General features: G+C 43.3%; 5 protein-coding genes across 7 annotated transcripts in view; all 5 read right to left on the reverse strand.

Annotated features, from left to right (window-relative positions):
- Positions 1–504: 504 nt before the first annotated feature.
- On the reverse strand, positions 505–2,200 carry LOC311124135 (thioredoxin-like protein 4A). The gene is made up of 4 exons (XM_084158258.1): positions 1,879–2,200; positions 1,381–1,562; positions 1,169–1,272; positions 505–888 (listed from the first exon to the last, which is right to left on the reverse strand). The coding sequence occupies exons 2-4, from the start codon at positions 1,531–1,533 to the stop codon at positions 717–719; spliced, it is 429 nt and encodes a 142-aa protein (XP_084014384.1). The 5' UTR covers positions 1,534–1,562; positions 1,879–2,200; the 3' UTR covers positions 505–716.
- A 705-nt stretch (positions 2,201–2,905) lies between these two features.
- Positions 2,906–9,701, reverse strand: LOC311124147 (activity-dependent neuroprotective protein 2a-like). Of its 3 annotated transcripts, XM_084158259.1 has the most exons (6): positions 9,451–9,701; positions 8,998–9,214; positions 8,717–8,814; positions 7,817–7,938; positions 7,395–7,511; positions 2,906–6,978 (listed from the first exon to the last, which is right to left on the reverse strand). In XM_084158259.1, the coding sequence occupies exons 4-6, from the start codon at positions 7,922–7,924 to the stop codon at positions 4,294–4,296; spliced, it is 2,910 nt and encodes a 969-aa protein (XP_084014385.1). In that variant the 5' UTR covers positions 7,925–7,938; positions 8,717–8,814; positions 8,998–9,214; positions 9,451–9,701; the 3' UTR covers positions 2,906–4,293. The 3 variants fall into 3 exon arrangements, with proteins under 3 accessions (XP_084014385.1, XP_084014387.1, XP_084014386.1); XM_084158261.1 differs by lacking the exons at positions 8,717–8,814; positions 8,998–9,214 and having other exon boundaries at positions 9,600–9,701; XM_084158260.1 differs by lacking the exons at positions 8,717–8,814; positions 8,998–9,214.
- A 2,421-nt stretch (positions 9,702–12,122) lies between these two features.
- Positions 12,123–14,860, reverse strand: LOC311117028 (nuclear transport factor 2-like). Its single transcript, XM_084157475.1, has 5 exons — positions 14,789–14,860; positions 14,269–14,389; positions 13,295–13,366; positions 13,083–13,181; positions 12,123–12,480 (listed from the first exon to the last, which is right to left on the reverse strand). The coding sequence occupies exons 2-5, from the start codon at positions 14,365–14,367 to the stop codon at positions 12,364–12,366; spliced, it is 387 nt and encodes a 128-aa protein (XP_084013601.1). The 5' UTR covers positions 14,368–14,389; positions 14,789–14,860; the 3' UTR covers positions 12,123–12,363.
- Positions 14,861–15,306: 446 nt separating this feature from the next.
- On the reverse strand, positions 15,307–19,051 carry LOC311122774 (biogenesis of lysosome-related organelles complex 1 subunit 4-like). The gene is made up of 5 exons (XM_084158102.1): positions 18,670–19,051; positions 18,446–18,517; positions 17,595–17,696; positions 17,306–17,440; positions 15,307–16,257 (listed from the first exon to the last, which is right to left on the reverse strand). Exons 1-5 carry the CDS (start codon positions 18,967–18,969, stop codon positions 16,168–16,170), a joined length of 699 nt encoding a protein of 232 aa, XP_084014228.1. The 5' UTR covers positions 18,970–19,051; the 3' UTR covers positions 15,307–16,167.
- Positions 19,052–20,126: 1,075 nt separating this feature from the next.
- Positions 20,127–27,871, reverse strand: part of LOC311123095 (partitioning defective 6 homolog gamma-like) — a 50,724-nt gene continuing 42,979 nt past the window's right edge. Inside the window, exon 3 of the mRNA XM_084158139.1 lies at positions 20,127–23,756. Coding sequence (XP_084014265.1) covers positions 22,696–23,756 — 1,061 coding nt within the window. The 3' untranslated portion in view covers positions 20,127–22,695. The remainder of the gene's footprint in view (positions 23,757–27,871) is intronic.

Here is a 27,871-nt window from a genome sequence, read left to right on the forward strand (position 1 = left end):
CCAGTTTCAGCTCTGCGTCTCTCAGGATCTCTTTGGGGGCCGTGGTGTTGATGTCAAAGTTGGGGAACAGAAGGTTACCACTGTCATCTGTGTAGAGTCTATACTCCCGCCTCATGAAGTCACAGTTGGCCTTCTGTGTTGGGTTGTGTTTGTGTGTTCAACCAGTTGTAGGATGGAGTAGAACATCCCAGGACAGTAGAGGCAGTTGAGCCCATGCAGCAGGTGTTCAAAGAGGCTTCTCAGACCGCATTATCTTACACAACACATTTGACAGTCATCTTCCTGAGGAAGGGAGCGTGGGCAGCCAGGTACATCACTAGCCAAATCACATATACACCACAGATTAAACATATGCGCCAATTTTCCAGACCCAGATTAAGCCGCCCTGAACTAAAAACACCCTTTTAATTGAGATTATTAAATCCAGAATGATTTAAAAATCGAGGACTAGCCTTAATCTGGGTCAGAGAAAACAGGCTGTGACGTGACAACTAAATGGCAATCTCATATGAACACAACATTTATTAAATACAAAAACAACAAATTATGGTTTTTATGACTGCTGTTGAAAAAAGGTGACTTGGCTGTAACATAAAAAAAGAGAGCAGGCCCCCTCTATTCAGAGCCTGTCTGTAGTCCAGCTGTTCAGAAAGTCTAATATTGAAAGGACAGATTTGCTCCCATTGGGCATCACACAAAGCAATGGAAAGAACCAATCAGTATCTGTATTTTGTGGAATAGTCCTTCGGAGATACGACCAGACCTCGTCCCTTTCTCGCCCCTCGGTAAACGGTCTCAACAATGTCAATCATCTCCTGCTTGTCCTCCATGGTCCAGTTGATCTTGTTGTTGTTACCAGTCCCCAGATCTATCATGATGTGCTTGTTCCTAGAACAGTGCAGAGGTCGAGAGAAGGAATATTTTAGTTTCACAGAGTCATGCAGGACTAAAACAGGGGAGAGTTCAGTCAACTGAAGCAGCGTGGGGCTGTTAAGACTGAGTATCCCTTTGCTTTTCACAACTAGTCTATATGGAATGAGGGCATGAGGGCCTGTGTTCACTATACCCATTTTTGTTGTTCATTTGCATTAATTTAGCAAGTCAAAACTAGAGATTTCTTTGCAGGGCTCTGAAGTGACGGTGGACATGATGACAACTTGAAACTCACCTGAAGAAGAACATGACAGTGCAAGGGTCATACAGCTCATACATCTTGTTGAAGTCTGGCACCTCTGTGATGTCCACCAAATAGATGACTGCAAAGTTTTTCACCTGTAGGGAGGAATAGTTATGTTTGTACTGTAAAAATACCAACGTTCAATTAAATGTATTGACAAATGTTTAATACAAACATCAACATTGGTACAACATGCATCTTACCTTTTCAGCTATGCTGTACAACACCTCGTCCATTTTCATACATGTTGGGTCCCAATCGTGTCCAAACCTAATAACCAGGGCTCTGTCCTCCTCGGATAGAATAGCTTGGTCGACCTGCCAGCCGTTGTGGAGATGCGGTAGCATATACGACATATTGCTGGTGCAGTCTTAACACGTATCTCCTGGGAGAGAAATGTTGGAAAGTAACACGTTTAACGTTATAACGACTTGGTACAACTTTGTTTTTCTGAACAAAATGTTCTTTCTAACTATATCTAACAGCGGAACACCAGTTTCTCTAGATATAAATTAGATAACTGAGGCTAAAAACGAAAAAGTACTGTATTGCCACTGTTGGAAGCCTAGCTAGCTAACGTTAGCTAGCAATGTCGCTAACTAGCTAGCACTGGCTTGGAAATTTCCAGAAAGTTGAAAGACCTCAAGTAATATTACAGCATTGAAAATGTAGAAGTAGCTAAGGTTTCAAAACACTCTTACCGTATGAAATTAGATCAAGCCCCAAAGCGTGAATTGAAACAAACCGGTAGCCTGCGTCTGTCAGGTGAAAAGACCAACGACAGGAAAACGTCTTATGTAGTTACAACAGCCACAAAGTCATAAACCCAGCCCATTTCTACAATGTATCTTTTAAAAATTTGATTTCAACCCTAACCTTAACCACACTGCTAACCCTATCCTTAAATTAAGAACAAAAGTTGCATTTTTCTTTTCAGGAGTATTTACGATATAGCAAATGTTGACTTTGTGGCAGTGGTAACTAGTCGAAACCCTGTTGATCACGCTTGCGCATTACGTCACTAATAAGAGACCATATGAATGGACGGCGCATACCAGACGAGTCAGTACACGCACAGATAGAACAATGAGACAGATATTTCACCGGATGTATAAATGTGAAGCATCCGCTTGGAGTTTCACTCACGAGAGGAAGCCCAGTGTCCGGCAGTGGAAGATGGAACGAGATGGATTTTGGCCGAGATTCTGCAAATTCTCACCAATGAAACATTTGATCTCAATACAGTTCTGTTCCCAAAACTACAATCTGTTACGAACAGTTGCCAAAGTTTTGTTGACGTTACTCTTTGCCAATGTTTTTGCGTTGTTTAGGAGTGCAAAGGCGAATTGAGTTATTGCACACGCACCCTTCAGAGTAGGCGTTCCTTAACGGAAATATGCAAATGTATACTAGAACACGCCAACAGGATGTCGCTAGCTCGTGCATGTCTCTGTCCACCTCCTTGCTTGTTACGCCCACGGACTCATTTGTTCCCGTTTGAAACGATGGGCTGTAGTTTCTTGGTTTAGTTATTAAAATCTTTGGTACTTGTCGGCCACTTAATGGCTACAGCGATATAAACAAAATTAGGATCTCTACGGATAGTAATACAAGTAATGCCATTAGCTAGTATTTTATTTTACAATATCCCACTTTGGATAGAGACCACCTTTCCCAGATGGACACCCATTCATGAGAAATAAGTTGAAGGAGTGAAATATTTATAGGAAAAAGTGTTTATTCTGCACAATTCTGCCACAATGCATCAGCAGGCTCAAACCTTCAAGTCCAAATACATTTATGCTTCTCAAGGACTGAAACCATAGAAAACCCAACAGGTATATAGTACATAAACCTGACAATCAATTGCAAATGTGACAGGAAGAAACAAAGACGAAAAACTCACTAGTCAAACTCATTCCAAGGAGGGCCGAGTGTATGCAGGTTTTCGCTCCTCCCTTGTCCTCACCTGGTTGTCTAGGTCCTAATTGAAAAGAAAAGGGAGAAAAAAAACAGCAGACTCTAGGCCCTCCATGGAATGAGTTTGACACCCTTGCCATAGAGGAATTAACATATGAAAATAATGGTAAAAACACCAGGAGAGGTATTCTGTTTTCCCAAAAAATAATAACTTTCAACAAAATGAGTGGACAAAAAAAACACAAACAGCAACATAACAAGGGTGAGGAAAGCAAAGGTGAAAGTGATGGAGGCTATGGAACAATTCAGTATCTGAGCAAACTCATAACGATCCATTACATAGTATCATTAGAGGGAAGAATAGCATAGCTGTTGATACACATTCTGAAAATAAAAAAGCTGGACTATATCTTACAGTTATGATTATACTCAGTCTCATCTGGTCAATGGACTCATATAACCACATAATAGATTTGAGTTACTATTGAGAACGATGGCCAGTAACTATCATACAGAACTATCATAACTCACTTACAGAAAAAAGGTATTTTGATGATACTCATGGTGATAAACAACATTTACAAATACTGTTCATTATGTTTTGAACATGAGTTAATGATTTAGTTGCTTAAAAGTCAGTAATCCATTCTCAATTTGTATACCATGAGTATTCCATAATACTAAATACAGGTGTGCTTTATAGCTTTTACAGTTAAGACAGCATTTCAAAACAAGCAGCAAGTAAAATATCCTTCGAACTGAATCATTGTCAATGGGCTGAAAAAATCTCTAAAAGATGCCCACTAGAAAGAAATGGTGGATATAACCATGCATTGGTTGTATGTAACACAGCTCTCGTAACATACCCCTGAAAACGGAGAGTCACTCAGAATCAATACCCTTTGTTGAACCAGAATTGACTTAACTAACAAAATCCTGGCTTTAGATTTTTTACACTTGTATACAGAGGTTTGTTCTAACATATAGCCTGTGAGAATGTCAACATTTGAATTACAGTTCTACGAAAAGGAGAATAATAAGTAAACATCTAAAATTAAGTTGACATTTAATCTTGACCACACTAGCAGGCAGATCAACATCAATATAAAAGTATACATTTCAGGGCACTGCAATCTGCTGCAGTCAGCCAGGTAAAGGTATCTATATACACTGTACATGTACTCTGAAGTGACAACTCAGACAGCCATCGGCTCTGGTTCTAAAGGATGCATCTCTGGAACATCCATCTGATGTGGTTCTAAGGGATCTTCTTCTGGAACAGAAATTTCTGGTTCTGCTGGTTCCCTTCCTGGAGAATCTGTCTGTTCTGGTTCTTCGGGTTCCACTTCATGGTCAGCCATCTTCTCAGGTTCTGCAGGTTCCACCTCTGGGATGAGGAGGTCGTGCTTAAGTTTCTTCAGCTCGGTCATGTTGAAGCCCATGATGATGGTAGGGCTGTTCCTCTGGATCGCCTTCATGCACTTGGTGCGCTTCATCCCAAACAGGGTGGACACCTCAGTCCGGGTCAGCCACAGTCTCTTGGAGAGCTCCTCAGACTCCTTCTTTGTGGGATATGGCTTGGTGTGAAAGTATCTAGTGAGGAAGTCTTTACGCTCCTCAGAGGGGCGTTTCTCCATCCCACTGGGGTCCAGTGCTAGCTGAATAGAGGGGTCTGTTAGGGGTGCCTGCTCTCGTTTCTCCTTCTCTCGTTGCTTACGGAAGGCTGCCCGGGCATCCCTCGCTTTCTTGTTGGCCTCCATGGCCTCCCTGAAGGCCGCCTCCAGCCTCAGTTTGCTCTGCAGCTCAGCAGGAGACTCAGAGGGCTGGGGGACGGGGACGGAGGCCAGCGCTGCTGCCATGGGGACGGGAGGGAGCTGGGCAGAGTACAGACCTGGCACCTGGATCATCTGGTTAAAGGCCATGACCTGCTGCTGGCGTCCATTGGTGGGGGCGGACTGGAGTCTGTCTGCGTCTTTAGGGGTCTTGGGTGCACGGCGGCAGCGTTGTAGATGGATGACTATAGCTCTCTGCGTGGTCTTGCCTGTGTAAACGCCGTTACAGTAGATGCATTTGAACGCTGCGGTCTTGAGGATGGCGTGGACGGTGGGCGCGATGCAGTGCTTCTCACTCAGATGGGCCTGGTAGTTCTCCACTGTGACACACTTCTCTTCACAGAAGGGGCAGTCGGTCCGCATCGTTTTACTGGGGTTCCGACACACTTCCTGTTTACCACCAGGCTGCATCTTGAGGAAGATCAGGTCCAGGGAGTTGGTGACCAGAGCCAGTTTCAGCTCTCCGTCTCCCAGGATCTCTTTGGGGGCCGTGGTGTTGATGTCAAAGTAGGGGAACAGAAGGTTACCGCTGTCATCTGTGTACAGTCTATACTCCCGCCTCATGAAGTCACAGTTGGCCTTCTGTGTGGGGTTGTGTTGTGTATTTGTGTGTTCAACCAGTTGTTGGATGGAGTAGAACATCCCAGGACAGTAGAGACAGTTGAGCCCGTGCAGCAGGTGTTCAAAGAGGCCCTTCTCAGACAGGAGGATCTTACACTTCAAACACTTGACTGTCTTGTCAGGCATCTTCCTGAGGAAGGGAGCGCGGGCGGCAAGGCCCTGCTGCTTGGCTGTTCTGGGCTGGGCCTTGTGGGCAGCCTGTTGGTGAGCCTCATAGACATTGGAGGGGAGCAGTTCATTACAGATGGGACAGGTGATCCACTTCTTGGCTTTGGCGTTGAGAGCGGGATTACCTGCTGGTTTGATGGGTTGAGGAGCCTTGCTGATCAGCTGGACGTTACTCGTCTGGCCGGGCATTCCCACCGGCGTGGCGAAAGTGTAGGTGGGCATGCCGTTGACCTTGTTGCCTGTGGGGATGAGGTGGCTGAGGAGGGACTGGGAGGTCAGCATGGTACCCTGAGGGGTGCTCTGGAGCATGGTACCCTGGGGGGTCCCATGGTTCAGTGGGAGGCGCTGAGTCATCATGAGGGACTGGGACATCCCTGGAATGCTGATCTGCACCCTTGGGGGCAGGAAGACCTGCTGGGCCTGCTGCTGACCTTGGACCCCTATGGTGAAAGGCACCTGGTTGTGAGGAGCACCAGGTAGTGAGGTGCCAGAGGGCAGTCTGACCATGGTCTGGCCGATGGGCATGGTGGCTGAGATGGCCCCCTGTGGCATAGCACTCTGCAGGTTGACAGTAGCACCAGGCTGGAGAAGGCCCTTAGCCTCGGCACTGGCCAGCTGAACCAGGGTTGAAGCCTGAGGGGGGAGGAAGCTCTGGTTGGGCCCTGCCAGCTGCTCAGGACTGGACAACTTTGGCAGCTGGTTTTTAGGGGCCAGTGTTTGGTAATTTGAAGGCTTGACATACTGAGTGTTCTCTAAGATCCAGGTCCTTATCTGAGCGCAGGCCCACTGGTGAGTGGGAGAGGCCAGGATGTGGTGCAGCATGTGCTCTGTGCTTTCGATGGCCATTTTGCACACCTTACAGAACTGCTTGGAGGCTGAATGGGGGAACTTAGTGTCTGGTATCCGTCCTGAAAAGTGGTGCCACAGCTTCTCCAGGTGGTTCAGCAGGACGTGCTTCTTCATTGAGAACAGGTTTGAGTCCACATATCGGCATTTACGACACTTAAATCGGTCCCCTTTCTTGGTAGTTGAATGCAGAGACGCTGCATCTTGGTCCACGTTCGGAGAGCCATGGAAGAGGAGGAGGTGCTTCTTGAGGACTCGGGGGTGGGCGACGAAGGGGCAGATCTGGCAGGGAGCCAGAGCACACAGTTTCCTCTCATACTCATGGCTCCGCTGTAGATGACTCTTGTAGGAGTACCAGTTCCGGGTGGAGTACTTACAGAGGGTGCAGCACAACAGCCGCGTGCGGTACGGCCACTGGGGAAGGAAACGCACAGATAACAAGAGTGATTAGCAAAAGAAGACCATTTTAAATTGACCGGTCACTTCACTTTAAGGAATAAATGTTGGGTTTTTTTTGTCAGAAAGGGTGTGTCCCTACATAGTGCACCACCTTTGACCAGAGCCATATGGGGATAGGGTGGGAATTTGGGGAATAGGGGTCCATTTCATATGCAGATTAAGTAAGATCTGAATCAACTGATGAAAAATAAAAATAAAATAGCATTATATATATATTCAACGTCAGAGGCTATGCATTTCCACAGACCCCAGAAATATTGGCACATTTAATCAATCAGTTGAACTATAAACTATTCTGTTTCAATTTAAACACTTGCTTGGTTTGTTGACATCCCTATCAGACTAGCTCATCTTTCCAGGTGCTATTTTACCTTTTTCTTCCTCTTGCCTAGAAAGGGCTCACTGAGGTCCACCCACTCGGTCTCCTGGAACGCCTCATCAGAATCAGAATCTTCATCAGAGTTCTTCTCCTTCTCCTTCTGCAGCTCCTGGAAGATGGTGACACAACATACAGTTAAGTATCAGGAAGAGAACAACACTGATCAATTATCTCTGATCATTCACTGTTGCGCATCCCAAATGGCACCTTATTCCCTTTATAGTACACTAAAGCCCATAGGGAACAGGGTGCCATATGGGACACAGAGTCTTTAAAAGTTATGGGAAAAGTACAATCCATGAATCTAAACAATGGGTAAAATGGCAATAATTAGGCATTCATCTAGCCGCCAAACAATATTTGCTACACTGATCTGATAGTTCTAAACATAAAAACTGCACAACAAAAACATACTTCCAGAAGGACTTCACAATTCTCCAGTCCAAAGTCACTCAAAATGTGTTTCACTTTTCTCCTTGTTTTTCTGATGTTTTCCAAGTTTCCAACAGGGACTTGATACATTGTTCCTCAGCTTCCTAAAAGAGAGAGGCATCTTGTTAGGCCAGGTAATATAACCTACAGTACACTTTACACTTACCAACTCAGTTAGCCCTGATCTGTTAGCTTACTAGTTAATCATAAACGGTGCATAAAAGTACCATAACAATAAGCCTGGGGATGAGGTTAGTATAACAACCTGGGTGCATTCCAAATTGTCAACATGGATAGGCCTAAATGAAAATACACTACACATGAATGTAGCCTATGGATTCATGTGTTTATATAACCTATTCATGGCCCATATAACCTAGTAACATCATTTTAAAGAATTATAAATGCATTCATATAGCTAGATAACGTTACCCTCACCAATTATCATCTGTTAGCTTATATAGCTACTCTCCAAATCTAACACACCCCCCCACAGCAAGATAACATGAACATTTGGGTAGTTGCCATTTGGCCAAAACAAAAGTGAAAAATTAATGTCTAAACAACTCAATGTTATATGGCCACCTTATGTGTTAAGTTTATATCCAATTTAATGAACCATTTCATGTATTGGTGCCTTGAATGTGTCCTCTGGTGTGACATTTCAATACATGTTAGTATAAAGGTTTAAGGATTCCCAAATAGACAAGAAAATAATTGTTACTCATTATTTAGTTACTTCGGTCTTTAAATCGGTAATCATGATCTGGTATTTCAATCGAAAAACACAATTTCCTTGTATAATGATGATACTCAAAATGTAATAGCGAGAAACTTGGTTAAGTTTCATAGTAATATCACTAAACCTCAATAAAAAGTTACCTGCTTCATGCTTTATTTTTTTTCCATTTCACTTATTTTTCCATTCATTTTTTGGCGTCACCCCATTGGACATTGTCACAACTGGCAGTCAAATGTTACTGTTAAAACATAAATCATGTCAATTTCATACGTTTCTGACCACTGACCTCTAAACATCATTTTTAAGAACCAGTAATGGATCCTCATTGAAGTATTTTATGTGTACTCATTCCAATTACAGGGAGTCGAAAGAGTCCAGTATTGTTATTTTCGCCACTAGCTGGCTAGTTAGTTAACGTTACCTCCCTGACTCGGGAGTTGATCATTTGCGTTCCTGGTGCCTTCCTTGGATGTGGTAACCGTTTTTCAGGCTCCCTTTACGGAATCAAATCCTGATTCTCAGTTACCCGTGGTCACCATGGTAGGTAGGCACAGAAACTACCATCGAAGTTGAAAGGGCAACTACCATTCGAATCGGACGCCTGTGCCATGAACGGTAATCAAAAGCGGCAGGGAGACCTGAGAACAAAAACATAACTAAACCTATCGAATTGTATACATTGGCGGGAATAAAAACACAGAAGCTAAAATGCTAGCTAGCTGTGTTGAACTCAATGATAAATCATTGGTGAACTGCATACACACATGCTTGGTTGGCTGACTTGTGACAGCGGACCTGCGCAAATGTTGACAATGGCTACAATAGGTGTAGATTTGTGATGAACTGTTGAGGATGCTCACTGACATAAAATTACCTTTGCTTTGGCGTCTCCGGTTATAAAAGAATGTCTGTCGCGATTTTTTTTTTTTCGTATCTGGATAGTTTCACCAATCCGCGAGAGCTTCAGTCTCGGTGTCACGGAAGTGTGCAATCAATCCACCTGGACGATGCTCTGCCACTCACCTCTCCAGACAAGATGCAGCCGCCAAAGTTAATTCAGGAAAGAATGATTTACATTAAAGTGAAATAATTGATGTATTATGCTGTTTCACCCTCCTCCTGAAGTAAAAAAAAAAAATGGCGCTTGTGTTCAGGACATGACGTTTAGGTCCTAATTAGCATATACGGAAGATGACCAATGAGATTGAAGTTAGCTGTGGACTAAATTGGGGAACGTTCCAAACATAGTTGAAGTTTGGTAGTGATTTCATTCCATTTGACGCTTAATTGATTAGTTAATTGGGCTAATAAACATTATATAAGAGCACTAAAGAGATGTGGGAGTGGCTACAGACAGAATGAAGGCTCTGGAAAAAGCTAGCTAGTCACATGGTACAATTCAAAACAACCAATAGACTATCCGGAAATTGAGGCAAAGGGGCGGGCCAAAGAGAGTATGGTGACGTCAAATCATGCCACTGTTCATCAGCCAATGGTAGACGACCCTGCCAGTCCATTATTTGAAGAAAATGTTTTTATAAGAATGTGAGTACGTAGCTATCTTTATTAGAATGAAGTAATGTGTGTTAGAAATGGCTAAAATAAAATTGCAATAGTATTTGAAAGGTATAAATCAAGAATAACAATATTTTTCTCATTATCATTATATTTTGAATGTTACGCAAAAACGGATAAATCTACTAATTATGGCCAAAGGTCATCTAAAGCTATTCAATCACCACCATTCTGTAAAACTATCGTCTGGAGCGAGACATGAACACAGATTTACATTGTTAATTGGTTCATCATATATGCTTGTAAATGTCTTGATTGGTGCCCTAACGACATGGTCGACTAGTGGCTGGCGAGTGACTATCTCTTCAAAGCCCTTACGACAACCGTATCAACAATTTTTGCACAAAGGCCTTTAATTTGCACAAATCAAACACAATTTAACAATACACCCCAATTGGTTAACATGTTGCTGATACATTTCTTAAAGTTGAACTTTCCTCAACTTTCACTCCTATAGTCAGGGTTGCATTGTCAACAGTTGCATCGCGACAGTGTCTCTTCAAATCGCCACCTTCAGTTGAAAATAAATAACTTCTGGTGAATAGTCGCCAACTGTGATCGCCCCCTGGAGGCCAACACTAATATTGCTGACCTAGCCCAAAACTGTTACAGGCTACTGTTATCTCCTCAAATAAAAACTCTCAGCATTCTTTACGCATTATTGTATTCCTCATGATGGAAATGTATTTAAGAGCAACACTCAGCACAATGGCCTTGAGCGTGAAATTATTCGATATGCGTCATATGTGAACAAGGGGCCAGTCATGGTAGTGAGATGACAGTGTACATCGTGTCAAACTCATTCCACGGAGGGCCGAGTGTCTGCGGGTTTTTGCTCCTCCCTTGTACTTGTTGATGAATTATGGTCAGTAATTAGTAAGGAACTCCCCTCACCTGGTTGTCTTTAATTGAAAGGAAAAACCAAAAACCAGCAGACACTAGGCCCTCCATGGAATGAGTTGGACACCCCTGGTGTACATTGTTTCAGAAGTGACAAACGAAGTACTGTAGCAGAATGTGTTCATAATGTTTTGCTCATCTTCCTGTAAGAGGATTTGGTGTCTGGGTTGCATTTACTACCAGGGTCAATAGGTCATCTGGGCCTATGTCTTGGTCTTAAACTAGAGAGCCTGCCGTCATAATTTGCTTGACTGCATCTGAAATGGCACCCTATTCCCTATATAGGGCACTACTTGCCCTGTTCAAAAGTATTGCAGCATATAGGGTGCCATTTCAGAAGCAGACGTTTGTTTTGTGTTGCAGGACAACATACGCGTAGCCTGAACAACTTATAGGAGTTTACATGATGAATGACATGCATTACTATACAAGTGTATAAGGTTGTGGGTCAAGGGCTCTTCATAGGAAGGAAACTGAAAAAAGTGAGGATGAAGCTGGCTAGCCTTCATTTGAGCATGTGCTTCACATGATCAGCATTAAACTGTTGTGAGTAAGCAGCCATGTAGGAGGCAGTTTGTACCTGGCAAGAAACTATGGGAAGATCTCAATTGCATAATCCTCACATACTCTACTAGTCTCCTTCTCAACCCATTGGAGGTCAGAGGGGTGGGACTTCTGGCTTTCTCATCCAATGGGTTTTGAGAAGGAGAGGACACGAGGATTATGCAATTGAGATCTTCCCTAATTAAACTGAGTCAGAAATGGCACCCTATACTTTATAGCAGGGGTACTCGACTCTTAACCTACGAGGTCTGGAGCCTGCTGGTTCTGTTCAAGCTGATAATTACTCACACCTGGTGTCCCAGGTCTAAATCAGTCCCTGATTATAAAGGAACAATGAAAAAATGTAGTGGAACTGGCTTCGAGGTCCAGAGTTGAGTTTGAGGGTTTTATAGGGTGCCATTTCCTAATAACAAGGCATGTATGGATGAAATGTTCTCCAATATTGGGAACTAATAGGGATAGTTTGAATAATAACAGAATAAGGCAAATCGTACCAGGAACATATTTGGGAATTAATTTATTATGTTGTGTTCCTGTGAACCATGTCTGGACATCATCATTCACCACCACTGTCACAACAGTACGCAGTTTTAACTGTGCAGAACACATCTGTCTTAATTTCTTCCAAATACAGAAGAACAGGTTGACGACAAAATAATCTGACAAGCATTCTAACACATACATGTAAAGTCGAAATGTAATATAAAAAGCTAACTCTGTGGAAGGTACGTGATCCTTCTATTTCCTGCTATGCTCCAAAGTTATGTAGTGCCAATCTGAACATATCATTTGTGCAGATCCATTTGTTGTCCACGTTCTTCAGCAGGAACGTTTGTTGAAAGCCCATCACCTGGTCCGCGTCAGCCTGTTAAAGAAAATATGAGTAAACTATATTTGTAGAGGATGATGCTCATCTAACATTACATACAGTAGAAATTAACCATAATAGGAACCATCAATTTGATTTGAAACAAAATGTCTTTAGGTGGTATTAAAATGAAAACAGGAACAGCCCCTTCCATGTTTAGCGGTGAAATAAAGACGATGAATGCTCCCGCAATTTATTATTTCATGACTTTTTTTGTACCCAGGGTAACCGGCGTCACTGTGCTAGCTTAGCAGCTTCATTTCCTCCCTCAATTTGTGTCTGACTGGGCTTAAAGTAGGGTCTTTGATCTAAACGCAACTGTGAATCTGGGTCACGGCACCACTGTAACCCGCGTCACTGTGTTAGCTTAGCAGCTTCGCTTTTTCTCTCAACTTGCCTCTGACTTGAACTACGATCCTCTGCCTCGCAAACAGTTAACACACGTGACTGCCAACTTGACAACATATACACCAGTTATGCCACTGAAAAGGATACAAATCACTGGCGCCATCTCAAGCTATGGGTGAGTTTCTCGTATGATCTCTCTGTTACACCAGCAAGTCTCTCGACATGCATCCACTACTTTTGAAATGACCTACCTTGAGCTGTCCCATCACCATGCTCATTACACAGCTGTCTGGCGTGGGCTGGTGGTCCTGTGCGGTGATGCTGTGCTGAATTGACTGGAACGGTAAGCTCTGCAGTAAGGGAGCAAATAAGGGGTCTATTATGTCTGTACCATGTGAAAATAATTAGGCTATGCATTATAATTACTTTAAAGAAGTGAAACTTAAATGAAGATGTCACTTACAGTGATCTTCTCCATAATGGCTTTGTGACCCTGGAAACCAACTCCTTCCCATGTTAAACATGACGCATCAGTCTGGACACACATATCAGTCATTTATTAGGACAGTGAACTCTCACTGAACTCACATCAGTTACACACTGAACAACATGAGCAGGAGTGTATTCATTAGTCTGATTCCGTTGCAAAACGTTACTTTAGGAACCAAACGGAATGGGAGGGACCTACCTGAATTTATCCAATAGAAACTCTTGTTTTCAGAATCGGACCAATGAATACACCCCAGGGGTCCATCTGAAAAGTATTTCCTCGATTCCTTGTGTCCTCTCCATCCATGCCACTTTCTCAAAGCACTTTGGAGGATAGCCCTTGATCATGATGAAGGCGTCTTCTGTACACTCAATCTTAACGCACGTCGCTTGCGGTATGGTTTTGGAAGCATAATGACCTTAACCTTCATATCAGCGAGAAATAATAAAATAAAGTTCAATTGATAGGGTTATCTCCATGTTACGGCACTTATTTAGAGAAAACAGAGAAGACGAGACTACCTGTGCTATCTAGCATGCTCCGAAAACCTGTGTGGTAAGCATAACTCGGGAAGTGTAGTGGAACTGTCCTTTTGTCGGATGGAGGGCCCATAGCTGTATGGATCTGGCAAAACTGCAACAGTAAGTGTATCTTTTTTATTTGAAGGATTATTTCTCGATGATGAAAGATAAGGGCCATATGTTTCGAAAGCCGTATTGCAAGCGATGATTGCCGTTTCTAAACGTTAACACAACGTCAGGATTGTAGTTCAAATGAGCGAAGCTAATGGCTGAAAACTGTAGGGTTTTCGAAAGTTATTTGAAGGCGAGAGTCCAAGTGGAGGAGGCAAGGAATTAAGATACTTTTGAGAGTCACCCCAGGTTTCCAGATGACAAGGTTGGTCCATGAAACATCTCTAAATGTGTTGAAATGAAAAACATACTCACATAGAGGTCAGCGAGTTTGGTTCTATCAGAATCAAACTGTTGGTAATAATGTTGCACAAATCCTGCACCTATCTGCTCCCACACCGGTTTGCTTGCCATGGTTCAAATTGCAGGTTGGAATCTGGAGAGGAAAGAGCGCCTTGAATATGACGTAGCCAACAGCACATCCCACGTGTTGCAGAATCACTCTGAATTATTGGAATTACAATGAATGGAAAAGATAAAACTTAACAGTTTGGCATCATGTAGTTATGCACTTATCAAGAGAACTTGAGCAAGAGAATGGCTAACTAGATAGCTAGATCTCAAAACTGGAAACACTAGCTAACGTCAGTTAACGGAATGAATACTGCGTTACCTAACTAGCTAGTTATATACAGTAGCAAGCTAACTAACTAGTTTAAAGTCAGTACATCATTCCACTCAGAAAAAGACAGCTAAACTTTTACTCTGTGTTGCAATGAATAATTTCCCCTACAAACGACATGTTTTTATTGTTTAATGGTTGTTTGAAACCTACCTTAATATGCAAGTAGCTAGCAATCCAATGTGGATGCACAGCAGGTCTTTCCCGCTTCATCCGGAAAAAAAAGTGAGTTGTCTTCTACTGGGGCTAAACGACCAATAGACGCGTGCTTCGGTTTGATTGACGGGTACCCAAGAGTGTAAATGGCACCCAAATGGGCGTTTCCATCAAAATGGTCTAACAGAAAATGCTTTCCTTCAGTGCAACCAACCTTTGTAGCTCAATTATTTTCAGCCCATTGATAATGAAATGGATATTAAATATTACATGAGTTATGTTTAATATTATCAGTACATGTGGACAATTGTGAGTTAATGAATATGACAATGTATACTTTTGTATACCATTGAGAATCTGAGAAGTTATTTTACACATGAGGACTTTGGAGCCAAGAGAAAGTGACATAAAATAGTTTGGTTTTCAACAAGTGCTTTATGTAGCAGCTAGCTGTGTATCCCTCTGATATATTTTGATATCTGTGGTTGTGTGACACACTAACATCTTTCCAGATGAGGGTTTACTGATAAAGTCAATAAGAAACCACTTTATTGATAATTATTAGTGACAAAACTTTCAAATAATATACAACTATGACATAATATTATATTAAACAAATACATGTTGCTTGGTGCAGTGTGTGGAGAATTACAAAGTGCCAATTCCACTCCAGCATTAGCCCATACAAACAGGAAACAATAGCCTTATAAAAACAGATGTGTCTACAGACAGAATGTCACTAAAACTAAAATACCATGTCATGTTAAGGTTTACTCAAGCTTGAACATCATATACTTCAAATCATACTGTTGGTGATTTTATTTTTTATTTACTTATTTTATTTAACAGGGTGAGTGTGATGATTAATAACATTTTCCTTACAGCAATTTCATTCAACAGGTGACCACGCAATAAAATAAAGGGAAACACTCAGAGGCACTTGAAAAACAGAGTCTTGATCAATAACACCATTTTCCTTTTTCAGGTGTCCGCATTCAGTCTGATTTCTTCAGTGTCTTCACAGCCACTTGTTAGCGAGAGAGAGCCAACACTATATTGCTTGTTGAAATTGTTGTACCGTCAGATCCTCCAGTCCAGAGGAAACTAGTATTATTGTCTATAGTCAGGTCCAGAACCATTTCCATCTATGGCTCTGGTCCAGTCAAGACAGCCATGCAGACTGAGGTCGCCTGGCCTAGAGGAGTTAGGCTGGTCATTGCATGTGTGATGTGTGGAAGCTGCAGGCATCGGTTTCAAGTTGCCTCCTAAATGGCACCCTATTCCCTATATAGTGCACTATTGTTGACCAGAGCCTATGGGCCCTGGTTAATAGTTGTACAATATGTAAGGAATAGGGTGCCAGTTGAGATAAACTTTCAGTGTCCTGGGTGTGGGATGAAATAATCATCTGTTCTGAACACTGGGGGAAGCTCCTGATGCTGCTGCCTTCTGGGGCTGGCTGGTTTCTGCAGAGACAAAAGTTATTGTTCATAATTTAAATCCACTGAGAGCAATATATAGGAAGGACACCTACCATTCAATAAATAATAAAAACATTACAAAAGCAATTATGGGGAGATATGAACCAGTATCTGTGCGTTAGAGACCTCTCTAAGGCCCAGAAAGCTTTGATTCAAACTCAGATTCACCAGCTCTGCAAGCGTTATGTCAAAATACGTTTGTTGATCACCAAATATGGAGTTTTGCTGAGCAACTGTCTTCATGTACTCCCGTTATGGCGGGAATGTACTTCTAAAAACGTTTTTATTTTTTTATTTTTTATAAGCAACTGAAAAAAATGCCTCTTCCGCACCTCTAATATGTTGAGCTGTTGTAGACTTCCGACCTGTGCGTGGCAGTAATGAGTGATTGAGACATTGGAGGTGCCAAATAGGCATTTTTTCGGTTGCTTGTAAATTTTTATTTATACATTTTTTGGAAGTATATACCGGCCGTAACGGGAGCAAATTAAGATAGTTGCTCAGCGAAACTCCATATTTGGTGATCAACAAACGTATTTTGACATAACGTTTGCAGAGCTGGTGAATGAGAGTTTGAGTCGGAGCTTCCTGGGTGTTTCCTGAGTGGCGCAGTGGTCTAAGGCACTGCATCACAGTGCTAACTGTGCCACTAGAGATCCTGGTTCGAATCCAGGCTCTGTCGCAGCCGGCCGCGACCGGGAGACTCATGGGCGGCGCACAATTGGCCCAGCGTTGTCCAGGGTAGGGGAGGGAATGGCTGGCAGGGATGTAGCTCAGTTGATAGAGCATGGCGTTTGCAACGCCAGGGTTGTGGGTTCGATTCCCACGGGGGGCCAGTATAATTTTTTTTATAAATAACTGTAAGTCGCTCTGGATAAGAGCGTCTGCTAAATGACGTAAATGTGTTAGAGAGGACTAACGCACAGATACTGGTTCAGGGGAGATAGTGATTAAGTATAGGAATACAACATTTACACTTCAAATGTAAAATGCCTTAATGGTTGACTGAGATGTACATTGATTGAATCCTCACATTTAGAAATCCCGGGACACTAATGGTATGGAAGATCTTTCTGAAGGCACCCGGCAGGGTTCCTTCTTCCCTTTCTGCCTGAGTGACCTGCTCCTCCATGACATTCACATTGGCACCCACCATCTTCACAAACGCCTGGACAAAACACCAGGGAACAGGGTCAGATACAGAACTACCATATCTGTGCCCCAAGTATAGAGAATAGGGTGCCATTTGTTACACAGATCATGTCATGATTTCAATGACAACATCCTGGTCATTAACAATTACTTTAAGTAATCACACTTACATTCAACTTGTCAATCTTTCTGTATAATTGCCTCATCTCTTCTGATTTTCTATGTATTTGAGGTAGATTCTCGTTGACAATCTGTGATGTGTCGTTGCGGATCTATTACCAGAGGAAGAAAAGTTATTAATTTCTCACCCACTTTCACAGACAAGGACATGAACACATACAGGGATGCGCAAAAATTGCTAAATACAATAACAAAATACCAGAAAAATCTATGCATCAAAATAAACTGCAAAATACTTGTAATTTGAAATACATTTTAAAATACAGAAATACATTTCCAAATAGCCGTCCCGAACAGCAACAACATTCTCAGTAACGGTTACAGAAACATTTGACTTGCTCTAACTGTGATATGTTATTGTTTATCTACTTTAGTTGAATGCACTGATTGTAAGTCACTCTGGATAAGAGTGTCTACTAAATGACCAAAATGTAAATATGAAAATGAACATACCAAAATGAACTGCAAAGCACACTGGGTATTTTTATTGGCTGGTGTCAGGAACTCGTTAGAATAATACTCAGCATGCTTTGCAATTGTCCATTTTTACATATACAATTATGTTTAGTTTATTTAGAGAATGCACTTATCAAACCAGTGCCATCAGACTTCTGATACCAATGCAGGGTTAGAGGGGGCCACAAAACTGTTAACCGCTATAAATATAAATAAATGGTATAGAAAAGTATTTTAGCATTTCGAAAATACAAATTACAGCTCTCGAAAGTATCTCGTTATAAAATACAATGGAGTGTAGTTCAGCCCTGTGTAATACAAATGACAAAATACTCAAGTAAATGAAATGCATATTTCAAACACTGCCCAACTCTTGAGCACGTACCATGTCAAGCATTCCAACAAATTCATCCACCCTGGTCAGCATTTCCTCCAGACTTTTCTCCAAACACAGGATCTGTGGGGTATGTAAAGGATTTGGTTATAACCACAGTCAAGTGACATTTAACTCGTCACGCGTATCCAGTTATAGCTAGCGCTATATTGCACCTCCCAGCATAGACAGGAGGATATATTTGACCTCCATCGGAAAGGTTGATTAATTCTAACCTCGTCTCCAGCAGTATCTCTGATGTAGGAGGAGTAACTGAGGGCAGTGTGTCTCAGGATCTCATCCTCCTGGTTGTGGTCTGGGTCCGTGTCGGGTTCCTCGGAGTTGAAGCTCGGACTCTGCGAGACTGCTGCGCCGAAGCTGGGGCTTTGCGACACGGTGCCACTGCTTAGGGCCTCGCTCAACATGGATAAACTGCTCGCACTCTGCGACACGATGCCACTGTCCCGACTCACCTCCGCACTTGACTCCTCCAGCGGGGAGAGAACACCTACCCTATTTTCCATCCTAGGCTCCATCTTTGCCCCTTTAATTTATTTTGTTTTCAGCTACGGTGTTATGATAGTCAAATGATTCAATCAAGTGGTTGAAACTGTGGATGGTGGCTTACAAGGATCAAGTAGAACAAAGCGAAAAGGCGCAATTTTAAATCAGGGCTCTTTCTCACTAATGTCCTCTCAAGTTGAACACTGATGACTCAATCGCCATTAGAAACATATAAACACACAGCAAACCTTTTCTTTACGAGTCAACTTTCTACAATAGAAAATGGAATGAGTAGCGCAGTGGTCTAAGGCACTGCATCGCAGTGCTAGCTGTGCCACTAGAGATCCTGGTTCGAATACAGGCTCTGTCGTAGCCGGCCGCGACCGGTAGACCCATGGGGCGGTGCACAATTTTATTTTTATTTTTATTTATTTCACCTTTATTTAACCAGGTAAACCAGTTGAGAACAAGTTCTCATTTACAACTGCGACCTGGCCAAGATAAAGCAAAGCAGTGCGATAAAAACAACAACACAGAGTTACATATGGGGTAAAACAAAACAAAGTCAAAAATACAACAGAAATACATATATATACAGTGTGTGCAAATGTAGCAAGTTATGGAGGTAAGGCAATAAAATAGGCTATAGTGCAAAATAATTACAATTAGTATTAACACTGGAATGATAGATGTGCAAGAGATTATGTGCAAATAGAGATACTGGGGTACAAATGAGCAAAATAAATAACAATATAGGGATGAGGTAGTTGGGCGGGCTAATTTCAGATGGGCTGTGTACAGGTGCAGTGATCGGTAAGGTGCTCTGACAACTGATGCTTAAAGTTAGTGAGGGAGATAAGAGTCTCCAGCTTCAGAGATTTTTGCAATTTGTTCCAGTCATTGGCAGCAGAGAACTGGAAGGAATTGCGGCCAAAGGAGGTGTTGGCTTTGGGGATGACCAATTGGCCCAGCGTCATCCATGGTAGGGGAGGGAATGGCCGGCAGGGATGTAGCTCAGTTGGTAGAGCATGGCGTTTGCAACGCCAGGGTTGTGGGTTCGTTTCCCACGGGGGGCAGTATGAAAAAAATACAATAATAATAATGTATGCACTCACTAACTGTAAGTTGCTCTGGATAAGAGCGTCTGCTAAATGACTAAAATGTAATGAATGAAAAACAGGACAGCAAGTGCATTTAAAACCTTTATTTCAAAATGTATCTCCCAAAAATTACAAAACTGTAAGAAAATAATATAAACATAATATTCACAATTCAAATTAATTGCATTAAGGGTTTGAATTTCAACTGTGGAAATTAGTTGAAGTGATACTTACGGTTTACTATGTTGAAAGAGCAACTAGGCCTACTAAATATGAATTGAGCAATTACAGATCAAGCCCTAATATACATTCAATTATTGTTTACATTTGAGTGCTCAGTACATATCTGGACTAAAATGAATTAAAAAAGGCACAAAGTGTTTTACAAACCTTTTCTCCAATATGTGTGGAGAATGTATAGCAACGTCTGTACATCATCATCTCATTAGAATAAAAACAGTCCAGTTTACATGGTATGCAGAAATATTCCCCATCATAATCATCCTCGTACCATAATACCTTGTGGAATTGTTTGTTCATGTGTCATTGTTTTTCCCTTGTAAAAATCTATTATAAAGTCTGTATGTACATTAAAAAGAAAAGAGACAGTAAAACAATAGACATTATTCCAGAAAAATCTAGACGTTGCGGTAATAAATATAAAACCTGTAATATTTCTTAGGTGTGAATATGTCGGCCCACACTGAGTCGATGGTACAAGGTACTACCAGGAGGGGGCAGTGACCAACACATTATAGCACTACTCAACAGGGTTGAACTGACTGTCCATGGTGAAGATATGCGGGGAATAACGTCACTATGGTCAGAAGAACAGTGTCACGATAACCGAAGCAGCCTATGGGGAGAGGAAAAGGAAAGAGCAACAAAATGACATATTTGTGAACCAAAAGAGGGTGATAATCCTATGTTAATCCTGGGAGTACTAACATGGAGGTTTAAAGAGTTGAGACAACAATAAGACTGTTCAACAAAACTACTTTGCAAACCATGACAGCTTAAAAACATTGAACTACAATGTGAATAATTGTGAGAAGAATCCCATACAAACCACAGATGGATGGCTTAGTGTCCCACATAATCCATATACTCTATGAAAGTTAACCATACCATGGATGGATAGATTGTGCTTGTAAACCAAAGTACCACTGGATCCATACATAGATCTCAATGTGTGTGCCCAATACAGTGTAGGAAAGTGAATAAGTGAGGTTAAGCAGATGCAGATTCAGGTGTTATCACCTTCACCTCCTAGCAGTCCTGCCTGCTGTAACTAACAGGGTTCACATCCCCCTGCCTGCTGTAACTAACAGGGTTCACATCCCCCTGCCTGCTGTAACTAACAGGGTTCACATCCCCCTGCCTGCTGTAACTAACAGGGTTCACATCCCCCTGCCTGCTGTAACAGGGTTCACATCCCCCTGCCTGCTGTAACTAACAGGGTTCACATCCCCCTGCCTGCTGTAACTAACAGGGTTCACATCCCCCTGCCTGCTGTAACTAACAGGGTTCACATCCCCCTGCCTGCTGTAACTAACAGGGTTCACATCCCCCTGCCTGCTGTAACTAACAGGGTTCACATCCCCCTGCCTGCTGTAACTAACAGGGTTCACATCCCCCTGCCTGCTGTAACTAACAGGGTTCACATCCCCCTGCCTGCTGTAACTAACAGGGTTCACATCCCCCTGCCTGCTGTAACTAACAGGGTTCACATCCCCCTGCCTGCTGTAACTAACAGGGTTCACATCCCCCTGCCTGCTGTAACTAACAGGGTTCACATCCCCCTGCCTGCTGTAACTAACAGGGTTCACATCCCCCTGCCTGCTGTAACTAACAGGGTTCACATCCCCCTGCCTGCTGTAACTAACAGGGTTCACATCCCCCTGCCTGCTGTAACTAACAGGGTTCACAGCCGAGCAGATAAGTCGAGTAAACAGTGAAGATAAGAGTTGATTAGCGGTGAGGTGAGAGGGGTGCTAGTCAGCTAGTGGCTTTTTTCCAGAGAGCATGTTGCATTCCTGGAGTCCATTTTAGAAGCTCCAAAAACAGACAACCAGTGGACAAGATGAAATTAGGATATAGACTAGGCCCATGTTCAGTGTAGGAAGTATTGCTTGATAGCAGTTCAAAATGTACTAGGTATAAATGACTGCTAGTAAGGGAAGTAAGAGTTTTAGTACATGTGATGATCCAACACTTCTCCTTATTAAAGCGTTGAATAATTTATTAGAGCAGATATAGATGATTGATGTGAATCCACAGTTAAAATACAGAGATAGAGAATCAGTACAGACAGGCAGCATTGTACAAAAACATAGAATTGTTCTTAAAAACAAAAGCTCAGTGTTGGTCCCAAAAAGGAGATAGAGGTTCAGATTAAAAGTGGTCACTAAAGGATAGCAGGTGAATCACATCAGGACTATACAATACAGTGGACTCGCCTAAAATGCTCATTTACAAGACATAGAAAACCTTAAAACTCAAACAATACAGAATAAACTGTCCTTGTTCCATGGATTATTTGTTTTATAAAAAATGAAACTAAATTAGTAGGTTTGAGGAACAACGTTCATTCTCATGGTGGGTATACCGGGCAGGGGATGCTCCAGCTCACGTCCAATGTGTGTGTGTTTGTGTGTATTATAGGGTGATGACGGTGCCGTCCTCTTCCACCCCTCCGCGGGGCAGGGCCAGGCTGTGTCGAGGGTCCGTCCTCATGGTGCTGAGGATTTTGTGCAGACTGCCGTTGCTCTCCCGGAGGGCCGGGTTGCTGCTGTGGTGCTGGGTTTGGTGATGCTGGGGGGTCTGGAACTGGGGGTGCTGGAGGTTCAGGTCCCTGTGCAGCATGTAGCTGAGGCTGCCGTGGTGAGAGAGGCCGTTGAGGCTGGGCTGGGAGTGGAAGGAGGGCTGGGAGTGGAAGGAGGAGGTGGAAACCACAGAGAGGGGTCGGGTCGGGGTGTTGGTGGGTTCCACGGGGGCTGGAGGAGGGGCTTGGGTGTGGGAGCGTGACGTTGTTGAAGCCACGGACACCATTGAAGCGCTGGAGCGCCGCGACGGCCGCTTGAGGCTGCTCTCGATGACGATGTCTGACTCCTCATCGCTCTCCAGCTCGTCGGGGTAGCCGTGGGCGCCGGTCGCCATTGCTGCGGTGGACAGGCTGGGATAGCCGGTAGAACCGCTGCTGTCTGACGACTGACCGGAGCTGCCGGAAATCCGGCTGGCTCGCACCACATTGTTCCGCTGGTTCACCGGCTTCACTGTGACAATCAGGTTGTGACTGTTGGCGATCATCATGTCCGTCACCTGGTCTAGCGTCTTCCCAGTCACCTCAATGCCGTTGACCTCCAGGACCTCGTCATTGACGGCCAGCAGGCCCGTGCTCTCAGCCAGGCCCCCAGGCACCATGCGGGAGATGAAGATCCCAGGCACCTTCTCCAGGCCATGGGGCGTCACCCGTACGCTTGTCCCATCCCGGATGTAGAACCCCAGGGGTTTGTCAGAGCCGTGGCGGTAGAGACGAACGCGGCGGTGGGACTCTGGCAAGATGTCCACATCGATGATGGAGGAGACTGGCCGGAAGTCCTGCGGCATGCCGATGCGGATGTGAGGTCGCTTCCTGTTGACGTCGTTCCGCAGCGCCACCACAGCCTTCTTCTTTCGGGTCAGAGAGTGGGTCCCATAGCTGCTGTAGTCAACCTCCTCTGAAACACACAACAGGAGAAATAGAACTGGTTAGAACATTTTCTGAAATCCAGAACAGAACTGAACTGCTAAGAACTGAAACACAGAACAGCAGAAACAGAACTGCTTAGAATATCCTCTGAAACACAGAAAATATAGAACCCCTTAAGGCATCCTCTGGAAGACAGTACAGGAGAAAACAACTGCTCAGAACCTTGTCTGAAACATGGGACAGAACTACTTAGAACTGCTTAGCTCTCAGGAACACTTCACTTGAAGCATATGAGCCTCAAATGGTGAGCAGATGTTTCCCTTTGAAAGAACACAATACATAAAGGTTTTATTTGTAGCAAGAAATGTACGCAGCGTACTCATTACCATACACATAAACAGGTCTACAGTCCCCTGTAGCTCAGTTGGTAGGGCATGGCGCTTGCAACGCCAGGGTTGTGGGTTCGTTTCCCACGGGGGGCCAGTATGAAAATGTATGCACTCACTAACTGTAAGTCGCTCTGGATAAGAGCATCTGCTAAATGACTAAAAATAAAAAAATTGTAAAAAAGACCCCTGGGTAAAGCAAGCATCAACCCTTCATGTTTTTAAAATGGACAAATGCCCAAAACACACGTAAAACTGCAAGACGACAAATGAACACAGATCAACTTTATGCCAGACTTGGGACATCAACACAACAGCAGAATAGTAAAGCTGCCAATACATTCCAGATTGCAGTCCTGGAGTCATTAATAAAATGCTGAGAGGGCAGAGCAGAGCTGACAGTGTGGGTGTGTGTGTGGGGGGGGGGCAGAGGTGTCCCGCCCTACTGGTACTGCTTAGACAGCTGCTTTTGGGGAGGCCCTGGCTGCCAAGCCAAACCACAGCCAAAATGAGACCAGAGTCACAGCGTACTGACTGTTTACCAGTCCCACTCTAAAGAAACACCCACACAAGGAGTTGAGGACAATGGGAAGTTTATCATTAAAACCCTTCAGTTTGTTTACTGTGAAATCCTATCCCTCCACTTCAGAACAACACTTTAAACAGGGCTGAACTTGTGGCTGACCCTGTTGCACCACTCTGGGCCATAGAGAAAGCCTGTTGAGTGCTGTGCTGGTCTGGTGTAGCTCTGCAGTCAGTGGGGTGGAACAACAGAGCCACAGGAAGAACAGTTGTAATCAAACCAAACACCAGGACGGGATTACAGTTGGAATACCGATAATTCTGATCTTCAGTTGTACACGACACGCTGTCTGCAAGCAAGGGCAACCGAGTGTGATCATGCAAAACTATTTTCACCGAGCTAAAAAAAAACAAAAAACCTTCCAACCAAACCAATATGTCTAGGCTTAGGCGGTATACCGTGGTATTTTGAAAAAGCCACAGGATGGTTTTTCAATACCGTCAAAACTACTTATTTGAAGTTGTTCAATACATTTGAATATTTATAGCTACTTTTTAAATTAATACCTACAGTCAACTTGTGCAATACGTTAGGAGATAAAGCAGATTTGCCTTCTTCATTTCACCCCTCACATTATTTACATTATGAAACTTACCATAGTTCCCCAGAACAGTTGAGCCAGTCACGTGTTTGTTTGGAAATAGCACAGTGGGAGAAAGCGGGAGCTGGTGTGTCCATAGTGTTGTATATCTATCGGTGAGTCTCTGTTGTGCGGCGCACATAAGGTGATGAAGTTACACGTGTATGCAATTCACTACTAAATGTTTGCCATCAGATATCTTACAACGTCTTTCTGCCGTGTTTGAGAAGTTAAAGAGCTCTGGAGGAGTTGTCTGTACAGCTGCCATTTTCCCCCTGTGCTTCCTACTAGCGTTTTTTTCTCCCCTCTGCTCCTTGGACACATAATGCTCTTCCTTCAGAAAAGCATGCATCACAACTTTGTTCATTTGCACAATTTCTCTCATTCACTTCCGCTTGTAAATGTCCACACTCACTGAAAATGACATTCGGTAGCTACTATCTAACTTCATGAGCTAGATTTGCCCGTCTTTGCAATTAGCTTATGTTCGTTTTCTCTCGTTAGCATTTAGCCAACAGTATCTATGTGATTTTGCAATTACTTGTGGTAATTTTGTTACCATCCTGGTAATAGACGGCCAATGGGCATTTCTTTGCATTTGTACCGCCCCCTTGTGTGCTATGCCGGTAATACCGTAAATCCCAGGATGGCAGGAGAACGGTACGACGGTATGAACATCTGGATACCGCCCAAGCCTAAAAAGGTCTCCACTTTTCTCAGACCATTCACAATGACAGGAAGATAAATAAAGAGAGAGACATGGAGAGACAGAGATAATGCCAGAAAAAGATAGCGATACAGTATGCTGGTGAAAGGACTGCTCAGGCATAATAAACTCATCCTGTGACCTTCCTCTCAGGACATGTCAGTACTGCTAGCTGTGTTGAGCCAGAGCCAGGGAGGAAGTTTGTCCGGACAGTGTGAAGCACAGTGCTGCAGGAACATGAACTAGAGGTCCTACAGGGGGACATCTGCCATTTCCATGGCAATGGGCCACATGAGTCATAGTCCCTACTGAGGTGGACACTTGCCTGGGTGTGTGTGTCTGATATTATAGCATATGGAAGTGGGATAACCATATGGTCACATGGTATAGATGTGTTCCCTCTGCTGGAAAAGTGTGTTACTTCCTATGCTAAAGTATTTTTTGGGCCAATTCTCTCTGTGCTAATAGTTTCAGTGGGAGTGTGCAGCAGCACCACAGTGGGCGTATTTTGTGCACCACTGTACTGAACCATAACTCCCAGGCAGACTCTGCTGACTAATGACTTTCTGCATCTCCTCCCCACTAATGAAGGAATCTAATGACAGGACACAACACACTGTTTTAATAACGCTGTTCTGAAAGCAAACTGCTGCACTCCTTGCTACAGATACAGATGGCCACAGCTATCGAAGGTACGGAACAACAAGCCACAGAACCCAGTCTGGCCAGCTCTACTGTGGATTTTCACATAGAACCCACCCTGCCAGCTCCAGCTCCTGCCCTGCACACCCTTTCAGAGAGAAGCTGGAAAATACCTGTAGACACCCTTTCCTGTTTCACTACTGCTTTCAACTCTTTGTTTTTAAGAATGCTTCCCAAAGCTTCTGAATATCAAAGTATGGTGCAGAAATTATTCTTAGTTGTCGGTTGAGGCAGCAGGGAGCATAATTATTTAGATTGAAGCCAGATAGGCTTTTATTATGGGGAGGAATTTATGCCACAAGTGCAAGTCTGCTGATGGGAAACACATTGAGGCTGCACTGCTCCATCTCATTACCGAGCTGGACTGGTCTACCAACTCGTCCCTCCACTGTCCCGCCTTTCGTCCCAAAACCCCAGGCACACCTTGTCCCAAAACCCCAGGCATGCGACACACTCTGATGGAACTGAACGACACATTTGCCCCCCACTGAATCCCAATGTCCTTTCCAAACTAACAGAATGTTTGGAGGGTCAATAAATAGTCTCTGAACATTCTAAGAAAAGAGAGAGAGAGAGAGAGAGAGGAGAGAGAGAGAGAGGAGATCTCACCAAGATCCAGGCCTGATGAACAAATTGCTGACTAGAATGGAAAGACATTAATTTATTCAAACACAAATAATTGGATGGTAAGATGGAAGGAGAATGCTTACAGAGTCAATAACTTCAGCCTGATGTTGACTGACGCACCACAAAACAACACATGTAATAATGGTACTAATTCGGAGCCAAGAGAATACAGCTGAATAGTTGGGCATGGAACTGAAAACACTGACATGAACCAAATAAACTTTAACATCTTCCCCAAGAGAACTAGTCTGAAAACTTACTGGGGGGCATCCGAAATGGCATCCCCATAAGCTCTGGTCAAAAGTACTGTACCATTTCAAAGAATCCAAGATGGCATAGCAGTGCGGTCGTGTTTTCTGTAGTGTCCTCATGTAAATAGCCTGTTTTTTTGTATTTTTCGTATATATTTCTCAATCTCACTTTCCATCCTTTAACTAAATATACTTTCCTGCAACCCGCCTCACCCAATGTGGAACGGATTCTATTATTTCTTCATACATTTATATCCAGAACCTCTGGCTGAAACTAGCCAGCTAACTAGCTACTTGCTATTAGCCAC

Source organism: Coregonus lavaretus (genome assembly GCF_964263955.1).
Source record: "Coregonus lavaretus genome assembly, chromosome: 3".
NCBI classification, from domain to species: Eukaryota; Metazoa; Chordata; class Actinopteri; order Salmoniformes; family Salmonidae; genus Coregonus; species Coregonus lavaretus.